This window comes from Anneissia japonica, unplaced genomic scaffold, assembly GCF_011630105.1.
Source record: "Anneissia japonica isolate Jap-2015-1 unplaced genomic scaffold, ASM1163010v1 scaffold3782_len1007564_cov172, whole genome shotgun sequence".
Lineage (NCBI taxonomy): Eukaryota > Metazoa > Echinodermata > Crinoidea > Comatulida > Comatulidae > Anneissia > Anneissia japonica.
This window is the reverse complement of record NW_022716546.1, coordinates 91,232-113,444: the sequence shown is the minus strand read 5'-3', so window position 1 is coordinate 113,444 and position 22,213 is coordinate 91,232. Positions and strand designations below refer to the sequence as shown.

The 22,213-nt window shown below is 34.4% G+C and overlaps 2 protein-coding genes across 9 annotated transcripts in view; one reads left to right on the top strand and one right to left on the bottom strand.

Annotated features, from left to right (window-relative positions):
* The first annotated feature begins 293 nt into the window (after nucleotides 1-293).
* LOC117109729 (sphingosine kinase 1-like) overlaps nucleotides 294-22,213 on the top strand; it is a 39,634-nt gene continuing 17,714 nt past the window's right edge. The window contains exons 1-2 of one of the 8 annotated variants that reach the window (XM_033252122.1): nucleotides 294-419; nucleotides 13,545-13,657. In XM_033252122.1, coding sequence (XP_033108013.1) covers nucleotides 13,561-13,657 — 97 coding nt within the window. In that variant the 5' untranslated portion in view covers nucleotides 294-419; nucleotides 13,545-13,560. Of the gene's footprint in view, nucleotides 420-6,270; nucleotides 6,402-7,709; nucleotides 7,830-13,544; nucleotides 13,681-22,213 lie in introns of those variants that run through there. The other 7 variants (XM_033252127.1, XM_033252123.1, XM_033252128.1 and 4 more) reach the window with 7 other exon arrangements.
* Nucleotides 1,333-11,430, bottom strand: LOC117109699 (WD repeat-containing protein on Y chromosome-like). The gene is made up of 19 exons (XM_033252078.1): nucleotides 11,393-11,430; nucleotides 10,694-10,898; nucleotides 10,315-10,603; nucleotides 10,181-10,227; nucleotides 9,631-9,768; nucleotides 9,097-9,288; nucleotides 8,767-8,958; nucleotides 8,355-8,618; nucleotides 8,009-8,173; nucleotides 6,524-6,676; nucleotides 6,183-6,367; nucleotides 5,912-6,046; nucleotides 5,486-5,625; nucleotides 5,210-5,361; nucleotides 4,526-4,740; nucleotides 3,745-3,800; nucleotides 2,685-3,106; nucleotides 1,933-2,079; nucleotides 1,333-1,784 (listed from the first exon to the last, which is right to left on the bottom strand). The coding sequence occupies exons 1-19, from the start codon at nucleotides 11,428-11,430 to the stop codon at nucleotides 1,560-1,562; spliced, it is 3,360 nt and encodes a 1,119-aa protein (XP_033107969.1). The 3' UTR covers nucleotides 1,333-1,559.

Genomic DNA, 22,213 nt, shown 5'->3' with positions numbered 1-22,213 from the left:
CTCCTTAAACTAACGTTAGAATACCGCACTTTCGGCGGCAAAGAACAATTAAAACCTCATAAAAAAAAGGCAACTAATCCGTTTACCCATAATTAAATCCAAGGACACCAGTACTTATCCTTGATAATGTGTTAATCCAATTAATATAGTGAGATAAAATAACGTTTTAGTTTATCGAGGGCGGGTTGAGCTAATGTGTTATTTATGTTAATTAGTTATATGCTAATTGCCCAGTCAGGTGGTTTTGTTACATGAATTAAACGACCCGGATGTGTATAGTGTGTTTCTATGGTGTCAAAATACTGAAATTAGTAGGCCTACTGTTTACGAAATGAAATGGAATCTTTGATTTTGATCAAGATTGGAGAAGATGGAAGCAAAGGTTTAACTTCTTCCTGAAAGCAACCGACAGAATAAAGGTATATTTAAACACTATAGTCCTGAAGGGCATAGAGAAAGCAAATGAGAAGGGGCGGCATGTGTGTGGCCTTTAACAATGCTACTGTAGAAATGAATACCAAATTGTTCATTAGTCCGATTTTAATTAATGCTTTACAACTTTACAAAGGATAGGCATTGGAATTAGTGCCTATTAAATATGGTGATATTTGCGTGAAGGCTAAGTGCAGTCCAAGTGGATTGTTTCGAAAGGAGGAATTCCGAGTGTCGTCTACTCTTGACATATAGAAATCGTCCAAATATCTTTAAAACTCGGGGTCGTCTTTACGCGGATCGCCTTATACACGAGAACACACGGTACTCAGTAGATATAAATGGGAGTCAGAGACAAACATAATAAAAGCTAGATATAATTACAAACAAATATAATTTATTATAACAAATATTTTGTCTTTATCCTTACGTGATAAATTTGTTTATTACAGTATATACAAAATAAAATCGCCTTTCTAATCAAAATAATTATTCTAAAAGTTCTTACTATTATATATTCACTTTTTTAAAATAGTGGACATAGGGCATAAAACTTCCAGGCATGTTATATAGAAATAATAACATTTTGTACATTTATGTGTAATTTTAATAAACTGAAAACAATAAAATAAATACAAATTGCTTTTTATATGAAAATGAGCTATAAAACTGTTACATTAAAATTTTTAGAAAAAAGGATTTATATTTTTTTCTGGTAATGGGGTGTTTTACCGGAAATTACTGGTAGAGTAGTTTTGGTATTGATTGTACTAAAGTTCTGTTTTCATAAAGAGAAAAAAATGCATGTCTACCTAGCTAGTAGAAGACTTGTGACAAGCCCTTTTTATTTTTTTTCGAGTATGGGACGCCAATATAATTTGGTATGGCGCGCAATAAAAAGAATTAGAGCCTGGAACCCAGGCTAATTAGCTACCAAATATTCTTTTTTAGTTCAGGATACTGTTTACTTCCTGCAGAAATCCAACTTTTACTGACAGTAATGTAAAGTAAGATTTCAATACAAATGTTCAGTACCAGTACCGTCTGATGAGGATGAAGTAAAAATAAATAGATCATAGATATTAAATATCGACTATGCATTTTAATATGCACTGAAATTTGCAGTGCTACCTATTAAAGGTTTTAATTGGAGGTAGGATGGGTGTTCCTGTCATGGATGACCTCTGACCAGTATCTGTGAGTGGCATTTGTTCTTTATCTGACTTGCTTTCAGCAATCGGTATGTCTAGGTTCAGTGATCGCAGTTCTGTCTCGTTGGAACACGTCAAACCTCGACTGACCATCCGTGGCGTCATTGGTAGAGTCCGAGGAAAACGTACTTCACTTGTTTCCTACAACAAAATTGTATTTCTTAATTTTTTAAATGTTACAGTGTTGAAATTAAAAGAGTCTTGCAACACATTTACATAAAAAGTTACATGAATAATGATTATGTGTAACACTGTATATAATAATATCTGAAAAACCCATTAACCATACCAGAGTCGCTAGTGCCTGGAATGGTGAACATAGTTTGCCAAACCTGGCTGTTGTTTTGGAGTTGACTTCACCATATCGATGTCGACGTTCTTGACGGCTTTGAGTTATTCTAGCTAAACCCTCATCGATACGGCGCCCCAAAATGCTCTGTAAAAAGAGTTATTTGCTAAGTTAGACACACACTGCAGAAAAATCATTAGATAATATAAAATACATCAGAATACCACTTTTTAATTCCTTAATCCATCCAGTTATTTATTTTAATTCCGTCATTTTCATGTTGATATTCTCGAAAAAATTTCACATGCCTTTTATTAGGTACATTTTAATGAAAATAATTATAAATGTAATTTACTTTCCCCAATTCTTTGTAGAAATATTAATGATCATGAGTTTCTTTATAAAGTGTTTAACCATCGTTTTGATTTTGCGAACTTGCCTCTGCTTTTAGTTCCCAAACAACTGAGACAAGTTAATTTATTTTCTGTTTCTTTCGGTAGAGTCGATGTTAAGACAGGATTTATTTGTAGATTAAGTAAATATTATAATTACTGTATTAATTTAGTTTACAGTAGTGATATTTTCTTTGATTCCTTTAATGAATTTAAAAACAAACTTATTTATTGTATTTTTGATGTTAGGTTACAGTAATTGTTGTTTGTATCCTTTTTTTTGTTTTATCCACCCTGTAAGTTGCGGCTTCGTTGGTGTGGATTTTGAAATGAAATAAAATAAAAATAATTAACGCTTACCGATGGAGCAGTTGGCAGAGTATCAAGGTCACTAGAGTTCACAAGGGTCTTCTTGCAACTAAAATGCGAGAATGAAGTTCTTGACCGTGTTATCCCTCTTGATGCTGTCAGCCTATCTCTATGCACTGATGAGTTTGTCTGTGGACGAACCCGTTTATGGCCAATTGAAGCTTCTATACTATTAGATGGTGTGATAAGGTCTGTGTGAGCTTCGGTAGATTCTGGTGATTTGCTAATTGTTTCGTATTTTGTTACTGGAAATGTGGCTTCGATTTTTGTCCCATTTGCAAGTGGAACATTATTTTTATCTTGGCTGGTTTCTGCATCGCCCTGTCCTATATCCCCAGTTTCGTCAAAGTCCTGGATTTTGATTTCTATGGGATAATCTGCTTCGATTGATTCCAAATCCAATTCTTCTTCACCTGCGCATTACAGGAAGAATGTTCATATTTGACATTAATATTATAATTATACATACATCTTCAACACAAAAAGGTAGGAAAAAGGATACATATTATTTTATGGTGTACTTATTCATTCTGAATATATCTTACGGGGAGTGGTTGGTGCAGTGGTTGCGCTTTAGTTTCTCAACCTTGGGGTTGGGGGTTCGAACCCTCGCTATGCATTTCTCTTGTATTTACCTATGTTTCTCTCATCACCAAGGAGTATAAGTGGGTACCTGCTTAAAATACAAAGGGGGAAGTTAAAAAGGCAGCATGGAAAGAAACTGGCCATAATGCAGAGGCTTAGTACGATGGCCTCCTAGTAGCTCATTCCCTTACGTCTATTAATGAATATGGAACTACCTTTACGTTTACCTCTATTTTATTTTCTTATTTATTTTCACCATCCATCAACAAGTACACTTGCACTTACAGGATGAAACGATGCTTTATAAACCAACACTTTATGAGGGTTTAGGGAGTGGAATGGGTTATAGTTGTGAGAAAAGAAATGCTATATCTCACAAGAGTCGAACCCAGAACCCAGGGATTTGAGGGCAACCACCAAGCTAGAGCACCACTCCAAAATATTATTTATGCATATGCAGACTAACCACTTATTTCACTTGCTTCATTAAGAATGTCTTCCATATCAGCTGACCAAGGGTTTCTACCGAAATAAAAAAAAATAAAGATTAGCAATTACACCTAACAATCATATTTACTAAAGATTAAAACTTGGAAATTAATGTAATGTAGTTAGATTTATATGGTGCATTATACCGAAGCCTCAAAGCACTTGATGTGTGGACTAGCTCTTGCTGTCTTGCTGTAACTTGCTTCTCCCCAAGTGTTTCTCATAGAGATATAATAAGAATACTAGAGCGCGAACTCCAACGCAATACGCAGAACTATCTGTACTCATAAAGATGATTGCCGTAGATTCAGTGAATCAAAATATGCCTAAGCATCATTTTCATTTTCAATGAGGTGCCCTCAAATTAAACTTGAAAGTTTTGAGTACAGAGTAAAACTCAAGTGTTGCGTTGTAGGGAATATGATTTTGATTTTCATTCCTCAGTACATTATTTTTAATATTAGACACTCCAATTGGCCTTGTTTTTGCCTGTGCTAGCTTAATCATTTATTAATATTATTAATAATAATGATTACTGAAATTACTTCAGCAGCAACTCTGCATTGCTTCGCCATCTTGTCAGCACTCTAGTTGTTTAATAGCTCTATGGTGTCTATACCTGAGCTAGCTGGTAAACCGGTACAAGCTACTCTTGTCTGTCTGTCAGACTCGTTCTTGTAAAAAATTATTCATTAATTTTCAGTCAAGTTTAAAAAAAAAATATGGAAAATATGAAATCCTAAATCAGATTTACTCACAAAGGGTACTTGTAAGACTCTGGTTTTCGGATGTTCCATTGGTGCTTCTGGCCGAACATTCCAACATAGTGGCCTTCTATGGTCCAGAGCCTAGCAGTACAATCAGTAGACGCTGTCAACAGGAACTGCTGGTTCTCAAAGTCTATCAAGTCCACACTGACAAGAGCGGTATCGTGTGCATGCCAGGTGGTTATTACAGGTGGCTGTTCAATTTCCTGGTGAGAATTATGCAAATTACATTCAAGGTGCTGTGCATGTCATCTATATTTAGGCTTTGGTCCACACTAGTGTAATGTAGACATGTCGATTCAAACACAAGTAGGGTCATAGGTCCAGTAGTATTGCATTTGTGTTAACATGTTTATATTGCTCTAGTTGAGCCATGACCTAAAATCAACACCATTCAATCTGAAATATGTGGAGCCAGACTGATGGAGGTCTAAAAAACAAGGTAATTTTAAGCTAATCAGTGATGTTGCACCATTATGCACAAAGAATCAGAAAAATTATTTTCCCCATTTTCATCCGAATTGTGGCTGACAATGGTTTTAATTTGACAGGTGTTACACCCTCTGACCCTCCCCTGCGCTACCTACCACTTAATTCAAATTTGGTGGTGCTGCATATTGATTTATATCAACTGCATTCGTCATTGTAATTTTTTTGCAACATATATGTACGTACGTAATCTGATGGATACAGAGCATGTTCAGCAATGTCCCATATTGTGACGTAACCCTTTGTGTCACCTGTGATCAGGAAGGTGTCGTCATGGTTACTGCACATACATAACACAGATTCCTCACGGTCTTCACTGTCACTAGCATAAAAATAACCTGGAAAAAAAAAACCATATGAATGAGTAGAATGAGGATAAATCTTCAGGATGGTTTAATAAGAAAAAATGTCTTTCCCCTCCCTTGACCCCAAACTCCATTTAATGTGACCTTTGTACCCTACCTCTATAGTGACTACTGCCATACACGCACCAGAAGTGAAGATAGCCTGCTTCGCTGGAGATAAACGTTGGGGCATCTGTCGTACCTTGTGAGAGACGGTGCTTCAGAAACATTACTTTGTCCACTGGTGCCTGGGAAAACCTGTAATAGAAAGAAGCTCAAGTTGTTCTGAAGCTTTACCACAAAAAATCTTTCTATTGAACATTTTTTTTAAATTCCTAAATAAGCCAATTTCATAGTTAGAACTGTGCATGCTCTTATCTTTTTATTTAATTCCTTTAGAATCATGGCCAATCACTGTCCTATTAGTCCTACTATTCGGGAAGAGGATGCACTGGCTGGGCGGAGGGAGTTTGTACCATCAAAGTATTGTGTACATCTTACTGGGGGTTTGTGTACCAACTCTGCGTAAGTTTTGCGAACCTACCCTGCTGGGGGTTTGTGCTTCTGCCTGTGCCGTGTGCTTGGCCTTGAGTTGCTTGATGCTGTCGTCATGGCAGATTGTCTTCTACTCGGTGCACTCACACCAGATGTGGAAAGAATTTCCTTCAGCTGCTGAGTACTGTGATAAAGAAATATCCAACATCACAATTTTCAGAGAATATTTTGCTATTCACTATTTTTTGTTATTAAAGTTTACAAAACGATGATTTTAAACATTCTGCAACCATAATACAAAACATGAAGTTTTTGTTTACATTACAGTTGGTTGGCCCTTTCTCAGGTGAACGAATGGTTTCTCTGTTTCGACACTCCATATCACAAGCTGGCCGTCAAAGCTTGCGGTAGCAAGAAGATTCGGGGGAAAGAAATCCATTGTCAGAATGTCATCCTGGTGGAGTTGACCCCCTTCCCAGCTGAGGTCTGCCTTGACAAAATTAATCTACAGAAAAAAACAATTGCAATATTGTGTATATGTAAGTTTATTTATGTTTTTAAAAAAACTGGATTCCTACCAAGAAAACTTGCCAATTACAGGAATATATACACTGTTGGAAAAATAAGATTTAAAAAAAAATTACAAATTTATGCAACTCACATCCGAATCACTATCATCATACTTGACAATCAAGCGATTCCAGCCAACTGAGAGAATTCCCTTCTTGTCACCAAATGACACAAGACCTGTGATCTCCACATCATCGACAACATCCAACTGATGGATGTTGTGCCCATTCTGAAAGTTCCAAACCTGAAATCAAAAATTGAAAATTGCTAGTCTGTGCAAAACACAATAAATTGATAACAATAAAACTAAGAAGTAAAGCTGTGTTCACACAATGAAGCTGTTGTGACATATTTCTGATTCGGCCATATATGGGCATGGTGATGTCAGTGTGGACAAAGCATAACCCAGCTAACAATATTATGATATTAGAACGTTATAATAACATTACAGTTTGGTTTTAAAAACATTGGCCTAGTTCAGACTAGGTGGATCCGAACTAGGTGGCTTATCTCAAGCCAGGCTGTGTTCATAGTAAAACTAGGCCTGGCGCGCGCCCCCCCCCCCCCTGTTTAACTTTTCTAAGCCGGGCTTTATTCGTTACGGGGGGGCCTGGCGCGCGCCCCCCCCCCCCCTGTTTAACTTTTCTAAGCCGGGCTTTATTCGTTACGGGGGGGGGGTCTTGCATTGACTTTGGGTTACGAAATGACCAATATGAGCATTCCATTACGTACGCTGTGAGCGAGCGTACGTTTCGCGAGCAATGTTTTGAAACACGTTTCCTGGTTACGGTTCATTATTATGCAAGTTTTCGCACAGCTAAACCCGCTAGTCTGGACGGGCCGGCAAAGTTAAGCCGTGCTTAACGTTGAGCCGGGCTTAACTCAAGTCTGGATTATCTCCAAGTCTGAACGTAGCCATTATTTTGTAGAACCATAAGGACGTACTTATAACCTAATTTCACAGCATCATAATGTTCCTACAATGTTGTGTGAACTATATTTTGCGACATACCAAACCACAACGTTCGTGAATGTTATGATAACGTTTTGTGTTTGCAAATGTTTGGAAATGAGCAAAAAACATGGCCCACTACTAAAATAGAGCTTACAACATTGGTTTGGACAATGTTATGTGCTTGATATGCGATATTTAAATTTGATTCTAGTTTAATTGTAAAAAAAAACAACTATATCTAAGCACAGAAAGTTTTTGTGAATGCAGGGTCCACCTGTATATGCAAGTCAGTTAGCCATTCTTGCTGTGTTTTGTTAGCTCACTTGCATTGTTCAATCTGCTAGAGCAGTGTGTTGCAGGGTGAGAGGCTGCTGGTATAGCAGTGGGCTGTGCAGTGAAGATTTCATAGTTTCCTGTGTGTTTATTGTTCCCCCCAATCCAGGTAGGTTATGTTGTATTTCTCACTCTCTGGCTGTGTAGCCAATATGCCAGAAACTGTATGCCAGAATTTAAGCCATAGGCTGAATAGTCAAAGCTGGATTGCTATGTTGGTATGTACTGATAGGCTGTGTATCTACAGCTTGGCATTGAACAATCATGTTTTATCTTCTTTTTTGTTACCTTAATGCTTCCGTTCCTAGCTCCAGTGATGAGCCTCCTCCCGGAGGTTGTAAAGATCATACATGTGATTTCCTCATCGCCGTGAGCCTTGTTAATTGTGTGGGATTTAGCTCCGGTCTCAAAGTCCCAAACAGAGATGCTGGAATCATCAGCACCTGTCACAACCTTCAACAAATCGAGAATACTTTTATAAACAACATTGATTATATATATTATTTATATATATTGTTTTCAATATCAACGTTCAATTTATTTTAAAAAAATTTGTTTTGTCTCTGGCCCCTGCAGGGCCTGAGCCTTGACACTGTCTAATTCCCCCCCCCCCCCTCGGCAGTAGTATGCTTACCTGATTAAATCTTGTGTTATATATTGCACTACAAAGAGGTTCCTTATGGGTCTGTAGGCCACGATTCATGTTTGCATCGACACGGCCAATTTTCAGCATTGCTACATAATCTCCACACGTGACCATCATCGTGTGAATTGGAGGTGGAAAGATATGCAGGCAAGCCGCGCCATATTCGGGCACTCGAGAATGTTGCAGCGATGGAAATCTAATTGAAACTGTTTGCAGACATGTGTATTCTTTTAAATCCCAAACTTTTACTACCTGCAAGAATAATATAAAATTCAACCCTTTGTCCAACAATTTCCATCTAGTGTATGAAATACAACTATTGCTAATTATATTATTATGTTTTAGGAATACGACAATCAGCTGCAGTAAGTCAACACTTACTAATTCTACATTATCTTACCCCATCTTTTGAATAACTAAATATTTGGTGATAAGATTCGTGTATGATAACATCTACAATGGACATCATATGACCACACAGCATTGCCGTTGGTTTATCCTCCACGTACGGATTCCATAAACGAACACAGTGGTCGATGCTTCCAGTGGCTATCACGTTTAAAGCTTTGTTGAAATCAAAACATTCTACACCCTGGAAATTGACAGAAAAGTAAATGCTTATAAATGAGAGAATATAGTGCCCTGTATATATAGTTATGAATCCTTCAAAAAAAGCATATTTTCTTTTATTAAACTTTTTTATATTAATATTAAGTAAATGAGAATTAACCTTGCTTAGTCGAAACACGTAAGTTTTTTTCTTTCCCTGAATATCCATCATAACCATTGAAGTCTTGTTGCTACTACTTGACGATAGAATAAAGTCGTTATCCGGGATGTAGCGAACCTTGCGAACCATCTCCTGTTTGTGGATGTTGGGTAGTACTACGACACGGACAAACTTTTGATGGAGGTGTAGATCCTACATTATGTATGATAGGAAAAAAACTTCACAGAAAAATAAGTAGATGATTGTAAGCATACAGGCCTAGGCTATATTTGTTACTGCATACTTTAGGATTGCAGGGTACTGCATACATAAATTTGTTGTCATTATCATCACTGCCATAATCCCGTCATTATTGTAATCAATACTATTTCAACTCTGCCTACTCATAATCACCATTACCACCACCATCAGCATCACCACCCTCATCCTGATCATCATTATAATATCATTACTATCATGATTTTCACCATCGTCGAATCACACTCAAAAAAGCTGTATGAACAAAAATCATAAAAATGTCTTCCATCGACCAACCTGTGTCCAGATTCTTTGCGTGCCTTCTGATTCCTTGAATAGCGTTGCAAACAGACTTGTCATTGGTTGACTGAAGTAAAACAGGTGGATTGAACCCATGTCAAAACCAACCACTAGTAATGACTCAGCTGCAGGATTCTACAGAATGAAAGCATTAAATGAATAAATTAGAAAATTACATTTACATCAAAAGAGAAGGATAAAATTCAGTTATATTTTTATCTCCCCCCATCTAGATTCTAGAAGGCAATAAAAGAAAAAAATCACATTTATAGAAATATAATTGAATTTTACCCGTCTCAGTATAATTTATTGTCATTTGTAAAATACATTTTACACGGAAATATAAATGAAAGGTCCGCTCATAAATAAATAGTAGAAATAATAACAATGAAACAATATCCGATAATAAACTATCCCCGGCGGACAACCATCCTGGTATTTCCTAATCAAGGTTTCTTTCTTCCGTTTTGATATAAATGTAATTTTTGTAGAAAAAAATCCCGCATATTTCTAAATGGATAACATTTATTAATTTATAGTTTGTTACCTTTTTGTCATACCAATAATCCATGCATATCGGCATATCATTCAGAGCTGAAAAATACCAAGAAAATAATATTAATAATTTATTCTGACATCTGAAAATCACAAGATTGTTTTTTTTTTTTTTTTTTATCTTACCATAAAGATGGAACTCTTCAAAATATGAATTCGTTGAAACATCCCAAAATCGTATATCACGTCCAGTAGAAGTTATTGCAAGCTTGTGAACATTTGGCATGTAAACAATATCCGAGTACCACGTCTTGAATCGTCGCTTTGTTCCTCGTGGATCTTCCTTCTCAGATACGACCTCGTGCCATTTCTCAAGGTGGAGATGCATGTCAAATACACCCAAAATACCTTCTTTGCTGATTGTGATGAATCTGGTCGGGTTCTCTGTTGACGTTATGCTATGTGTACACTCTTGCTGTGGACGATGAAAAATATTACACGTGAAAATTAAAAAAGCTATTTTCAGTAGCTTAGGTGGCAATCAATTAAATTTTCAGCAGCTTACCCTGTTTTGAACAATGTGCCGTATCTTTGGTTCTGCTGAGAAAGGAATGAATTTCTTGAGTCGCATGTAGTCTGTCTCGCGGAGCTGCATTAGCATATACGTACAAAACTCATTCCAGTCTACGTATCCATCGGCCGAGGTGTCAACCTTCAAGAAATAAAAGTAAAAATGAGCAGTAGATGAGGGAATGAAGAAATTAAGGGAACTTAATGAACAGACAGCAATATAAAAAATTCAAGCACACTAGAACTTTTTAAAAGAAACATAGTAATGTAATAACCATTAGTATGTATTATATATATTTGTTTTTTCTTTGTACTAACACTTAATTATTTTAATCTAACACAATTATTTTGTTTAATGTCCATACGGCCTCGTGGAAGAACACCCACTTGGGTGAACGAGTTTTTTGACCGTTATAAAATAAAGTTGTTATTATATAAATGGCAAATTATTGTTCATAACACATCGAGTTGTGTTATGAGGAGTAGAGTGTGCATCAAAGCACTGGAATGTATGGAAATGTAGCAGCAAAATCCTCCACACACACACACACACACACACACACACACACACACACACACCCCCTCTGGCCTATGCCTGTCTCTTATACACATCTAGATGTGTATAAGAGACAGGGGGAACGATTTGGTTTCAAACCTCCAGGTCGGGGCTTAAATCCCTCCCTGTGCACTTCACTGGTCTCTTTTAGCAGATGGGTACATAGTGGCTTGCATGCTACTGCAACAAAATTGGAAGTAACACAATTAAGCATGTGTACTCAATGACTAGGGAAAACAAAGCACTTTGTAATCTAAAGGGAAGTGCTATATAAATACCAAATAGCAAACAACAAATAAATGTTAGTTTATGTTTCCAAATGCTTTATTTTTTCAAGAGGATAGGTTCTAAGGATTATCTTACAAATGAATTAGTATGAAAGCCTACATACACTGTTATATACCTGTCTCTTATACACATCTAGATGTGTATAAGAGACAGGGTTTATGCTGAGCAAATTTTCGCATCAGTTTCTTGAGATGATGAAGTTTAATACGCTCCTCAAATCTTTGATCTTCAGCTGACTCAGGCCTAGGAAGAATAAATGCAGATAAAGTAATATTATATTTATATAATTTTATTTTATTGGATTTATATACAGTAGCGCACATATCCAGAAACTGCTCAAGGAGCTTTTTTCTATGGTCATTGGATACAGGATCAATAATGCACAACGTGCATCCTCCTCCGTTCCTAGTTATGTGTGTAATCAGAATCATTCACCTCCTACCAAGTACCCATATATGCTTCTGCGTGAAGACGAGTCAAATGACTTCTGCATGCAAAGCGAGTCAAATGGCCGAGCGGTTAGTAGGGGCGCTGAAAGCTACAGCCAAAATATCATGCTGGTTCGAACGGCACACTTGCCTATGATTCTGGTGGTAAAACAAGTCTTCTCGGTAACAACTATAAACCGTAGGCCCAGTGTATACAATGGCTCGTGTGCACTATAGAGAACCCAGTACATCCTATGAGTGGGGGGGGGGGTACCTCGGTGTACTGGAACAGACGGCACATGTGGTGGACGACGAGAGTTGCTGATACCAGGTTACCGGGTAGCACAGACACGAAGGAACCCTCAGGGGCGAAGAAAGTCTTTGATTGAGTTCCTAGTCCACATATCAAGCGCCTTGAGCATCTTGTGCACTATATAAAACTACATTATTATTAAAATGCCGATAAAGTATCTCGCCCAAGAACAAAAGCAGTGTGATAGGCATCGGTATCGAACCCCTGACCTTCGCATGCTTCACACGCTACACCACTCGCAATATAAAAAAAAATCCTTCTTGTATGGTGCATTTACAACGATCAAAATGCTTTACATATTCCATGGACTAACAATCTGGTGAATATGTTACTTTGAAAAATGGCGTGTTTCAAGAGTTTTATGACGGTTTAGTGAAGACAAATTACTAATTATGACTAGCAACCATAAACATTGCATGTTTGTATTGGGCATCAGCAACTGTTTTGTTACAATGAAGTTTTCTGTTATCTGCTATCGTCAGCCTTCTGGAAGTTCCAAGAAATTGCCCATAAATTAACTAATAAAATATCAACAATAAATAAAATGAAATGAAAAGTACTGTAGAGAATGAAAACATTTTAGGTCTCCTAGTAACACTGGCAAATACTCACAACTTATTCTATACCGGAGACGTAGAAGACATAATAATCAATCATTCGGATCAAAGGGTCGACTTAATTTTGAGTGTTTATTAATTTCAAAGGATCACTTAGTACTGTAGCATTGTGGTATGTTTAATTGCAAAGTCCATTTCATGTTTGTTTTTAAGGTCGATCGTCGTCTATTACATCTGCAGGTAGAACAATTGTTACCATGAAAACATCAGACTTGTAATCATACACTAATTAACAGACAATTTGGTAATTGATGTGAATATTGTCGTATTTTACATCACCATCTGTAGGGCTGTAAATCTACAATCATTCAAGTATTTTTCTATGTCAGGTGATTCAAAACCAGTATTTGCAGTAACCAAAATTTTTCAAGCTTATATATATTTGATAGAGATAACAAGAAGAAAATTTATGAAAAAGGGAAACATACAAATACTGAATAATGGAATTGAAAAATTATTTCTATGAAAGTGATGAAAAAGAAATCTTACTGCAATTGAAAAGTGCCTCTTGCACTTATTATGCAATCACCAAAAATCAATTACCCATGCTGTGACTAATTTTTAAAAATTATTTATTATTTTATTATTTCTTATAAATTTATATTCTTATTGAGTAGAAAATAACTCTTCCATTTCCTTTATAGTACAGAATGGAAATAAATGCAATACAGGCTCTCTCATTACAAGGCTTGGGGAATCTTGACAGGATTCGAACAAAGGACCATGGCGCTGGACAGCAGGCATATTAACCACCAAGGTACGGACTACAGCTCCTTTGCAGTGAGTATCATTGCATATACTGTAGTGATTATATTCCTTCCAACCTCAAATAATGATGCTGATGTAATAATATGGATGCTGGCATGGTACTGTATTCATAGTGCCTCACAATATTAAACACCATGGAATAATAACCGCCCATCAACTGCAAATAACAGGCAGACCAAGCAACAATGGTGTATTGAACAGACACTAACTAAAGATGAATACTGAGTGAGCAAATACTGGTATTCGTATACTTGCTGACATAGAAACCCTCTGGGAGGTGGTGTGTAAACATCTGCAGATGCCTTAAATTGGATTAAAGATGTACGACCATAATATTGAACCTGAAAATGATGATTAATTGTAGTTTTTAAAACATAATATAAAAACACATGCCACATCCATGATAACTTTACGTCAGGAATTGAACAGAAGACATTACCTTTGAATTTATATATTTTGATTGTTGATTTTTTTATTTTTTTATTATTATTATCATTTCATATCACATTTACAAAACATACAGACAAAAGGAAAGTAAGTCTTATATCCATATAAACTAAACAGTAAAGCTTAAACCAAGAACATATTTGAAAAATAATACTGTAAAAACATATTAACATATTTTGACCATTCTCTGTCGAAAATTTATTGCTTATCTTTCGTATAGCCACGCATCTTACAACATTTAAATAATTTTTAAGGTACAGATTAGTGTTCTGATATTTGGAATAGTTTTGCCTACTCTGCATTTATAAATTAAGTATTTTGTTACAATAATAATATTATTTACTGAAAAACTTTGTTCAATATCACAGAATAAAATGGACTCTAAAGCTAAAGATATTTTCTAAACGCTTTTGATACTTTCTGTTCAATGTTTATCCATATTGGTTGAACGTATTTAAAGAACAAATGAGGAATCTTTCAGGTACGCTATGACAAAAACTACATTCCTCATCCCGAGATTGATTGTTGATTTAATCTATGTGCAATGTTTAGACCTAGGTCTATTTTTTATATGCATCATTGTAATTTAGCTGCAAAGCTACAATGATGATATTTTGAGATAAAAATTCAACTTGATTGGTTGGTCGACCACTCTATGAAGGCCAAGCTTTTATACTAACTTGCAATTTCATTTTAAGTAGTGAAAAATCACAATATTTCCAGCTCTAGCACCGCCTACTTTATCATCGTGTTCTTCCATCATCCCCCACCCATGTACACCACAGCGATTGGCATCACGCCATGGCTATAAAACTAGAGCAAGTTGTATTTCAACATTTCATAACACATTCTTTTTCCATTGAAAAGATCATGTTGGCCAATTGGTGTTTGGAAATTATTTAATTGCGGGCTTTAGTATCATAATTTTTATCGACCATTTAGCAGGCAATTAACATGGCAAAATTATTTTAGCTCATCAAATCCATTGATGTTAACACTCAAGAAATCGATGAGACGTCGCAACCTCCATGCACAGAAGCAACGAGCGGTAATTGAAACATATTTTAAAGAACAATTCTAATTGGCCAGTAAAATCACAGTCCATGTGAGACTAATTTGACACAATGGCTGTCAACTTCCTTTCTGGTTTTCTACTGAGGAAATTGAAAAACGATGGGATTTATACAAGAGAAATTCTACTGCAATTGATTTATATCCAGCCAAAGCCATGAATCTTAGCATTATCAAATCTTTGCACCTGTAGCAGGTGACAAGAAGAAAATTAAAAGAAATCAATGCAAATAAGCAGATAATGAAAATTAAAGAGTTATTTGCTTACAATGGTAAATACTTATTTATGTATTTAATGATGCTGAAGACTGCTGTTGAGTAATCAATGTCTGGTGACAGTTAATCAAACAAATGGACATAGTCAAATGTCTGTTGAATTTGCATTTTGATGAGCTGTGACCACTACAATTCATTGATTAGACGGTCATCATTGTCAGCATCATTAAATCATTATCCAAAAGCGCTATATAAGACCGACATATTATTATCATTATCACCAATACCATTATTATCATCATCTGTATCACCATCATTACCATCATCATCGTTATTAATCTCATTGCCTTCATCATCATCAATAATCATATCATCATTATTATCATTCCCATCATTGTCATTATTAACATCATTACCACTGTCAGTATCATCGTTAGCAATGCCCCCCCCACGTCCCATCACCATCATTATTACAATAAATTATAGTAATTATTATTATAATTACTTATTATTATTATTATTATTATTATTATTATTATTATTACTATTAGTATTATTATTTTTATTTATTATTTATTTACTTATTTTTTAAATTTATTTATTCATTTTAAAATTTATTATTTTTTTAATTTTTTCATCATTATCTTCGTTATTTTCCACATTGCCCTCTTCATCATCATCATTAATAATCACATCATCATTAATATTATCATTACCATCGTCAGTATCACTATTATCAACATTAGCATAATCATCCCCATCACTATTATCACCACCACCACCACCATCATCATCATCATCATAATCATCACAATTATTTTTTCAGGTTAATTGCCTATTCTCTTACCTGGCAATGAATTATCTTGAATGGCAAATAAATAATATTTATTTATTATTATTATTATTATTATTATTATTATTATTATTATTATCATCATCCATAACATTATCCCATCACTATCATCATCATATTGATCATTCTCTTCATCATTATCATCATCCACATTATGATCATCCATCATAACAACTGACATTGTTAAATTAATTATAAAATAAATTATGTGCAAATTTTTTTATTAATTTATTACTTATTATTTTATTTAGGCACACGACACATGCACCAATGATTGTCAATAGCGAATATTATCAGTGTCCTACTTTGTAGGTGACAACCCCTTTCACAAGACAAACATACACACACGATGCTATACACAAACTAAATCTCAATATCGGATTTAGGGAGTGGTGTTGTTTGGTCCTGAGAAAAAATCCTGCAACACTGACAGGAATTGAACCCATGACCATAAGATTGGTCATGAGCTTAACCAACCTAAGCTATTCAACTCCACTCAAAAATAAAAAATACATTAATCCAAAAGGAAATTCATTTGGCCATGGTCAACAAGAATGTTTTAATAAATATTTAAATAAAAGTAGTGTCCTTGCTATCTTACAGATTAATCTTCAATCATTTTTATTACAAACTTCAGTTGTTACTAGGTTATAATACAGTCATCTAAATAATTAATGATTGTATAAAAAATTAATAAAAATCAAATTATATAATATGCACCAATTTCAAGAAATTGATCATAAAACTATGATCATAAACTAAAATATTTTTGCCAAACCCAATGTAGTATAGTAACATAAACATTGGCATAATGGGAAAATTAAAAAACAAAAATATTAAATAATTCTTTTTAAAGATTTCCGAATACCGTAATCATTAGAAAATCAATAAAAAAAAAACAATAATTAATATTATTAATAAACAATATCAAATAAAAATCATTGTCTTTCTTCAAAATTTAATCTTAATATTCCTATCTTACGATCAAATGTAACTTACACATAGGAGTCAATGTCGGAGTCGGAATCGGAGCTTACAACTGGATGTCTATCCCCCATTCTGGTTGGAGAAATTTTTTCTAAAGCACAATTTATATCCAAGATCATTCCTTGACATTAGCCGACCAGTGCTGTTGCTTGACTGACTGAATGCATGAGTAGACGTTTAAAACTGAAGGCTCAGTCATCGATTCACTAACTTATAAATAATCCTTTATGTGTAACAGAATCTAATTACAACGGTAATAAACAACTCATCATCTCATGAATAGAAATCATGAAAAAGAGCTAGGATTCGATACCATGCTTTTGATTACTGTTTAGTGATTATAGAGTTCCCATGACAACCAAATTTCCACATTCAATGGATAATATGGTATTGTTCTGTGGAGTCAGTCGTGTGTATAAACAGAAGACTTTGTTGAAGTTCAAAAGGTTTCAGATTTTATCCAAAAAAAAGCAAGAGATAAATTTGTAGTTTTTAAAACATGGTGTTCATTGAACCGTGAAGATATGACAACATTGAGATAAAATACACTGTGATACAATTTGAAATACTGTACTATAGTTGTAGCTCGCCATTACAAACCTATTGGTTTAACAGTTGACTCAATCGAATGAAAATTACTATATTATTTTATTATCAACAGGTTGCCAGATAAAATCCAAAATTTATAAAAAGAACATTTTCCATGCAACTTATAATTACTAATCGGCTTAAAATAATGAAAACAGGTCCTGTATACAATAAAAAAAAATTTTTTAAACGGTGCTCGTACAAAAATTTCTAGTCAAATTCCTTTCTTTGACCTCTGCAGACAGGTTGGTGCAATTTGCACATACTGTGATATAACATTCAATTGTCAATAAAATCCATCAATTTTTTATAGTTATATAATAAGAATTAGCTGATAATATATCATCTTGATTAGGAAATCAAACAGTTTGTAAGATGCTTTATTTTCAAATTTATAATACAATCTAAAATTCCAGTCACGAGTAACAGTGGAAGAGTTATTGTTGAAGGTTGGTTGCTGCTGATGAATACACTTTGTATCCTGATTGGATGGCGATCAAGAAACGTGTGACAAATCAGTTGTGGCGTTATTAATAAGCATTTAGTGACTGCACGCACATTAATTAGGAGTACAGGCAAAACATTTCCATGCAGGTTCATTTAGCTGTCTACTTTATTACTTGCAATATTTTCTCCCGATCTATTTCTTAGTGTCTCCTTCAAAAGCCATACCAGAACCAGGCAGTCTTGAGTATGCACTTTACAATCTTTGAAGTGTATAATGAAATGTTATTACCACTGATCAATTACAGTACAGTATCGTTACATTCTTTTTTATCTGGCATTTCATACAGTATAGTAGAAATGGCCCCCAATGCTATGATTTTTGTAATAGAATTATTTTTTTATTACATTTCATTACTTAAAGATGCATCATGAGCTAACAAAATTGAAAAAAAATTGAAAAATTCAATTAAAATTCAACTACATAATTATTTAAATTGCTTAATTTGAATATTTATATTAGTTACAATTAAGTATTTGAATGGAGGAAACATTTTCCCTGTCAAGTAACATACATTTAAGAATGTATTTCCTGTATGCCTTTGTATAGACCCTTAATTTGGCTGGTAATCTATAGTAAAATGTTTGTAATTCAGAGAAAAATTACTTTATTTTGATGTTAATAACTTATTTGTTCATTCAATATGTTAATTTAAGTACCAATGTTTTTACCACTATTTTTGTATTTTCATCACCATAATTACAGCAATAGTGGTAGGGGGAAATTTTAACTGAGCCATTTTTACCGAAGCCATAAATACATAATTTGATGAAACAGATTGTCGTCCAACTCCCAAAAGCCATTCTCCTAGTCATCACATATATCTGAACAAGCACACTTTATTTTTAGAAATTATTCTAAATTAAAAATTAAATTATTCTATTATTACTGTTCATAATATATTTGCATTCCTGCGTATCTCAACTTTGGAACATTACATGGCAACAATTTCTAAGCAACAGTGTGTTAACAAATATTGACTTAAGGTTGGGTTATTATGTGCATTTAATACTGAATTCAGTAGTGTGTATTTGACCAGATAGAGGGTCTATCATCAGTGAATTATTGATAACCCAATCTATCATAGCAATATAACTAAATTGACACTTTGAAACCATGGGCTGTTTTTGTGTCTTTACTGTCCCAGCGGGGTTGTAGACACTTAGCTATTGTCACACTTGTAAGTTGTGAAAGTAAATCCAGTTGGAGGAATGATGGGATAATGTCATCAGCTAAAGAAAGAAATGAACAGTCTTCAAAAAGTAAGCCTACAAAATATGATGTCCCGTAAGATGCCCATGCCTAGATAAGACCTGTCTGAGAGAGAACTAAAAAATCAACAATCTGTTACTTAAACAGTTATTTGAGTAAATTGTCAACAGAGAAAGCATGGATGGGTTAAAGTTAAAAGTAGCCACAACAAAAACACTATGTCAAAGCAGTCGACACATATGCTCCTGCTGGGATTCTACTTTTTTCTACATGCAGGAAATGTATGATGTGGTCTACTGTTTAGCTTTTAAGAAGGTAGTGGATGGCCAGAAAATATATACAGTACCACCTTTATTTTCAATATGGTAGGCCATGGGCTGGAAAAAAGTGCATGACCGGTGGTCGGGGACACTGCACGCATCTCCCTGGAAGCATTCTTTTGATGAAAAATAATGTCAATAGGAACATAGATCCTACACAATAAGCTTGCTCTTATAGAGATCCTAGACTACTACTTGACCAACTGTTTGATAATCTTTCCCCTAGTTGTATCAAGTTCTCTCCCCTCCCCCTCCAAAAATCCAGATGGATGCGGGCCTCTCATTCTGACTCAAGCCTGTATTGGATATTTTAAGAACAAGAACAACATAAAGAAAATGTGGGGTGGAGAGAAGAAAGAGAAAAACAAAACCTCACCTTCAATAGGATCATAACTAAAAACTGGAACTAAAAGTCCATGTGATTACACAGATCATAGCATCCAGAATTTATACCTCGGACAACTGGCGTCTCGGCTCAGCAGTCAATGAACACCTTGCTGAACTGTTGCTATATTGATACCTTCCTTCCCCTTGTATATAAACCAAGGTTCCCCATACAGGAGGTGTAGCAAAGATACTCAGTAGTTGAAAAAAACACCCTTTGTATGGTATTGATTCTCCGATAGTTTCTTTCTATTGTTTATACCCTGCTCATCATTGTCAACAGGGCCTGATGATTTCTGACTGGTGTCTTTTATGTAAAGTGTTATTGACACTATGCTGTGACTTCCATAGATAAGCTTCTGAGACAATGTCCACCTAGCTACATGATGTTAATCAATCGCATGATAAATTGTATCACTTGAATTGTGATTGGCATATGCCCTGCAGCCTTCCCCCAGTTTCGAGTGTGGTCGTAATATTGTTACTAAATTAGAATTGTTAGAGGTTTCTCTGTTCAAAATTATTTATTCGGATATCACTCTTTTTCTTTCTTTATTTTAAATACAAAAATAAAATATAAAATAACAATGACATAAATATACAAAAAAAGGAGATTAAAAAACAAAAATTGCCTGTTTAGACAAGGAATGGATGCATGAATGACCTAAAAAGTTCAATACATTAATTTAATGAATAAATTAGGAATTTTATTTCTATATTTTCATCATTATTATACTACAGATGCCATCATTGTATAGTAAAGCCTCATGGGCTTTTTAAGAACCTTTTGTTAAAAATAATAAAATGAATTGTTTAATCACTTAATGTTTTGTATCGTTCTTATTGGGTGATTATTATTGCTTAGCTGATAAGTAGGAGCCCACTTAAAAAACTAGTAAAAAACAATAAAATAGAATTTTAGAAAGTAAATTACATTTGAAAAAAAAAACAGGACAGATATACGTAAATAAATAACAGATAAATGTACATTATGAATTCGGAGCATTATTCATAAGGAGAAAGTAATATAAAATAAAAAATTATCAAGAGGAATTTATTGAACACATATTTCATATTTTGATTTGATTATGTTCAGTTTCGCGTGGATTCTGTTTGGAGAGTCACTTGACAGTTTTCCTCTTCAACTTTTTGACAATCCTTGGATAGCAGGTTTCCACTTTCTTTGTATTTATGTTCATCCCAAAATTTGAATTTGAATGGCTTAGAATCAAATTTTGAATTTAGCAAGAGTGAATGTATCTAAAGGAATATCATATTAACTATTAACTATATATTAACTATTTAAGAAGTTAAAATAATTGTTTTCTGGTTACTAATTTTTAACTTACGGAGAGCCACTTGACAGTTTGTTTTTTTTTTTAACTTTTTGGCTATCTAAGGAAGGCAGTGTCATGTACTTTTTTTCTTGTTGTTACTTTTTCTAAAATAAATTTGCAATTTGAATCTTGTGGGAGTGCTGTTGAGTTGGATGTAATGAGACAGCCTAGATAAAATTACACTCATTACGAGACAATCATAGGGTGTGAAAATGCAGAGATGAACAATTGTCATTATCATCATTGCCATTGCCCTGGTCATCCATATTATCCTTATCAATGATAATTAGTTTTCTAAGAATACAATGATTATTCTAAACTGTTTGTTAAATGTCATCACCACCATCAACATTAATAACAGAAAAAAAATCTATGGTTAAGTAAAAAAAAATTCAAAAAAAGTATATGACTAAAATATCCTCCGAATTTTACCTTTGCAACTCCACCTTCTTCGCTTTTTTCCTCAAACCTTCTTTCATCATAACTTAGGGACACTGACAGTGGAACATGTAAATCTGAAAGATGTTCATAACTAGACTATAACAATGATTATTAAACATTGTGTTGAGTGAAAAAGTTTTAATTTCTTTCAGTGTAGTGAAACAGTAACAAGAAATTTAAGCTT